Source organism: Octopus bimaculoides, chromosome 24 (assembly GCF_001194135.2).
Source record: "Octopus bimaculoides isolate UCB-OBI-ISO-001 chromosome 24, ASM119413v2, whole genome shotgun sequence".
NCBI classification, from domain to species: Eukaryota; Metazoa; Mollusca; class Cephalopoda; order Octopoda; family Octopodidae; genus Octopus; species Octopus bimaculoides.
The window spans coordinates 10861525-10866174 of record NC_069004.1 but is presented as its reverse complement, the minus strand read 5'-3'; the positions used below and the strand labels follow the sequence as shown (position 1 = coordinate 10866174).

Genomic DNA, 4650 nt, shown 5'->3' with positions numbered 1-4650 from the left:
CCTCGGCGGAATTTAAACTCAGAAAGCAGTGACGAGCGAGACATCGCTAAGCGTTCCGTCCACCTTGTTAACAATTCTGCCAGCTGGCTGCTTTGGTAGTATTAGTGATAATAATCCCAAATTAGCACATATGGGATATGGTTGACAGCAGCGATCCAGCAAATGACTAGTGAGTATTATGTGATCGATCTTTTGCAGGATAAGTACTGTTCATCACTAGTAGGACTTGGATTTATTGAAATATAATTTAGCATAAATAATAATAATAATAATAATAATAATAATAATAATAATAATAATAATAATGTAAAATTAACTTAGGAGTTCCGTGTTAGAAATGATTTTGGTGGTTCTAAACAGGGATGGTAACGACAATTACAATGACAACAACAATATTGTGTAAAAGAGAATTTTAAAAATCCTGATAGAATGAATAGGATGTTATCGAAGGACGAGCATGGAATTTAATGTGGTGGCGGTGATGTAGGGGTGGGGGAATCTAGTTAACAGATTTTAATGTATGGATGAAAGGTAAAACGAAATAAAATAGGTTATGGGAGAGAATATAATAAATATTGCAGGTCTTGACTGAGCAGATATCTTTATGGAACGGGGTTTGATAAATTGTAACAGAAGCTAATATGTCGGATAGAATTAGGTATTTGTTAGAGATCCAAATTGTGTATTAAAGATAGACAGTCAGAGGATTATTAGCCGACAATTTTAAATAATTGGGAATTAATGTTTTATTGCTATAGGGAAAGATAACTGAGGTTATAATAATAATAATAACTGGGTTCTGTTTTAAAGGATGTCGAGGTTCTAATAAGACTACTGGCGTGGTTAAAATAATAGTAGTTGCCATTCTCAATGGTCGGGCGTTAGATTGTATGACTTGTTAAAACATGAAATAAAAGTGGTCATTAAAATATTAACATCACGAAAAGAAAATAAATTTGAAATCGGGAGTGAATTTCATTTTTTTTTTTTTCTACATGTTTAAACGAAACGAAATTTGATTAAACAGCGTTTAACATAGGATAGATATGGTATACCTGGACTCATGTTCAAGTGTTTCTTGGGGAACTGACGAAATTTCAGCTTTCTCGGACGCTGATTGAAAGACGCTGAACAAAACAAGGAACATTTAAAAGAAGGGAAATATATATATATATATTTATATAAAAGAAGCACATGAAACATGTCATTGGCTGACACAAAGAACAGGAAAAAAATACGCATGCATTCTTCCGATGTGACAGCAATCGTGTTCACAATTTGGTAATTGTATCAGAGACAAATAAATTATTCGGTGTTCCATGAAGCTGAGACGATACTTCACTCTAACAATATCAATGAGGAAAAAAAAATATAATAAATGAACATACAGTTGGCACATTCATTATCTGACTTTGTATTTTCATGTGTTATAATTGAGATGCACTCATACCTCTATATAAGTGTGTGCATGTATACATTTTGTATATGCATATGAAATCCAGTAGTGGAAGTCATGCATGGGGTTACATTTAAATCATTTACTTATATGCGATTCGACCCTACCTAGTGTGTATGTGTGTGTGTGCACACCCATACCCACAGACAGGTTTAAAAATACGAGACAGTTTTCTTAAAGGTAAACCGTCCACTTACAGACTCTCATATACATTCTCTTTAGCTGGTATTCACAGAGGTGCTAATTCAGGATCCACCTCGGATTTATTAATCCCATTTTATATAGGTCTGATCAATAAGTATCCGGACTGTTGCCATTGTAACGAAGCTAAAACGCACAGAATGAAGCCGCTTGACAAAGATTGATCTTGACCTCTGATGTGTATGTCCACTAAGGTTTAACCTTGTAGCTCACTACCGCTGTTTACAACAATGCTTCGAAGGAACGTGTGTAGTGTGCGATCGTCGCATTGACCATGACAGAGAAAGTTGTCATGGGAAGGAGTGTATGAGCCGCACTCAAGACGGTTCCAAGATGCCCGAAAAAATGTCTATATTGACGAACGTTCTAGGAGACCCGCACCCAGCAGAACTGAGAAAAACATCGCAGAAGTGCGTGCAGTTCTGAGGGGAAATCGTCGAATCACCATCCGTGAGTTATCAGAGGATGTGCAGGTTAGTTACGGTTCAGTTCAGTCCATTATCACTGAAGATTTGGGTATGAGACGCATGTCTGCCAAGTTTGTGCCAAAACTGCTTTCAGCTGACCAAAAGGACACTCAGGTTTCAGTTGCACAAGATCTCCTTGATTGTGTCGAGGACGATGAAAACTTTTGAAAACTTTGCGTAGGCCTCTGAGCAGGTATCGACAAGCTTTTCGCAAAATTTGATGCAGATTCTCTGTTCAACTATTTCTGTCATGGACATTGCGACGATCACACGCTACACACGGTCCTTCGAAGCACTGCTGTAAATAGCGGAAATGAGCTAGAATGTTAAAACTTAGTGCGCATGCACAGCAGAGGTTATGGCCAAGTTGTGCCAAGCGGTTTTACTTTGCCTGCTTTATCTTCGTTACTATGGCGACAGTCGGATACTTATTGATCAGACCATGCATATATAACTGTGTACATATACATACAATTAGCGGTCATTGTCATATATACAATTATCTGTCATTTGAAATAAGATGTAACAGTTACTGAATAAACAATATTGCTTATAACATCTAAAAAAAATACAAGCATGCATAGGCACGCACCCACGCATACACACACTCATAGACATATACATACAACAGCCACACACAAATCCATATAAACCTACAACCGTGCAAAATAAATATATATATATTTTTTTTAATTGTACTAACCTGCTAAATATCCGCCATCTCGGAGTACAGAGAGCAAGTAAAAAAACTGACTGATGGAAGAGGAGATAAGAATATTTTGAAATAAGGTTATTGATCTTTATAACTTATATATAATTATATACGAGGAAACAGCTCTTATAATACACTACCGTGTATACGAAAGTGATCGTTGCTATTATATATATATATATATATATATATATGTGTTGTGTATATACATACATATATACACATTTTATGATTTTTTTTGTATGCCTTATATACATATACAGACGTACAATATATATATATATATATATATATATATATTTAGTGTAGATATACATTTTACATTGTGTTCAGTAGATATATAATGAACACTATGTAAAGTGTATGTTTGTGTATTATGTATGTGTATATGTATGTATATAATTATATATGTGGGTGTATGTATATGTAGAGAGAGAGATAAGCAAGTGTAAAATTAGGAAGAAAAGGGAGTACTCAATACTGGAGTCTGAGTTTCATAATGGCAGCAGAAAAGTAGTATGTTCGTTACTCTGAGTTTCACCATATCGATCTTTGGACGATTGTGAGCAAATAGGACACTGAGTTATGTAGTATATTACCGTGAAAATGTTTGGATATCGTAGTTAAATATTTATATCTAATATTTTTTTTTTTACATAATCACCTGAAGATTATTTAAGAGAAACACGGAACAATGATTTGCGAAGTTTCGGCCCCGAATATGTTTATAACCATATATGTATGTTACGTATATGTATACATATGGGTGTGTGTGTGTGTGTTAGTGTAGGAAATAGAATCCATGGTAATTAGTGACTCTTAGCGACAGCAAAATATTTTTAAGAGTAATTTTTCTCCCCCATCCGCCCCCACCTTTAGTAAATCTTTCAAAGAAGAATTGTGATGCTATTGGTGCAAGTTATTCTGGAAGAGTGAAACAGATGTTTCTTTGCCCTTAGTCTATGTGAATTTAGAAATGGTAAAAAATGAAATTGATAGAAAATGTAAAAGGAAGTTGTTTCCGAAAATGATGAAGCAGGGAAGAGATGGAAGAGAGAAATTAGGAGGAAGAGAGACAGACAGACAGACAGACAGACAGACAGATCGGAGATGAAGAGGAAATAAAGGGGAATAAGTGTAATGAACTTATCCATAACGATATACAGTCATATCTAATCACATGCATATACATATTCATGTCTTAAAACACAGATAAATAGGTTTTATTCAAATTAACTTGTTAACTGCCGTATTTCAACACACAAACCCACACACACACTCGCTTATGAGGTCAGACGTACAGACATACATACGTACGATTTTTAAGTAATCTACCAACATCCGTAATTTCAGGCACAATTACACACACAGGCATAAGTCTACATGATCTCCTTACAAATAGCAGCGTTTTCTTCTACCCATATGACAACCACACTCAGTGTACATGTACATGTACATGGCATACAATTGCGCATTTATAGTCATCAGTACCTATGTATTTACATACATGGTGCAGATGTATGTGCGTGTAGAATGGTGGACACTTAGAAACAATGCACTCACACACGTTCATCAATGATGCTCCTTGAGAGGTATGCGATAACAGTTTGGTGAGACATGACTTACTTCGAAACGGGGCGTAAGTAACAACGATGGCTAAGCTGGCCGAAACTTCGAAATCACTGTCAACAACATTTTTGTATAAGAATAATAAATTTATGCCCTACGAAAGTATTGAGCAACCCATCAGACTGGTGTAAAACTGTTTCTATTATAACATCAAAAACACACACACACATATATATATATATATA

General features: G+C 35.3%; 1 protein-coding gene across 3 annotated transcripts in view; it reads right to left on the bottom strand.

The window, feature by feature from the left end:
• Positions 1-4650, bottom strand: part of LOC106883103 (uncharacterized) — a 31109-nt gene that overhangs the window by 19534 nt on the left and 6925 nt on the right. Inside the window, exon 2 of one of the 3 annotated variants that reach the window (XM_014933996.2) lies at positions 302-1127. The exons of 1 other annotated variant lie outside the window; for it this stretch is intronic. In XM_014933996.2, the coding sequence (XP_014789482.2) occupies positions 1031-1127 (97 nt within the window). In that variant the 3' untranslated portion in view covers positions 302-1030. Of the gene's footprint in view, positions 1-301; positions 1128-1169; positions 1344-4650 lie in introns of those variants that run through there. One more of the 3 variants, XM_052976417.1, reaches the window with a different exon arrangement.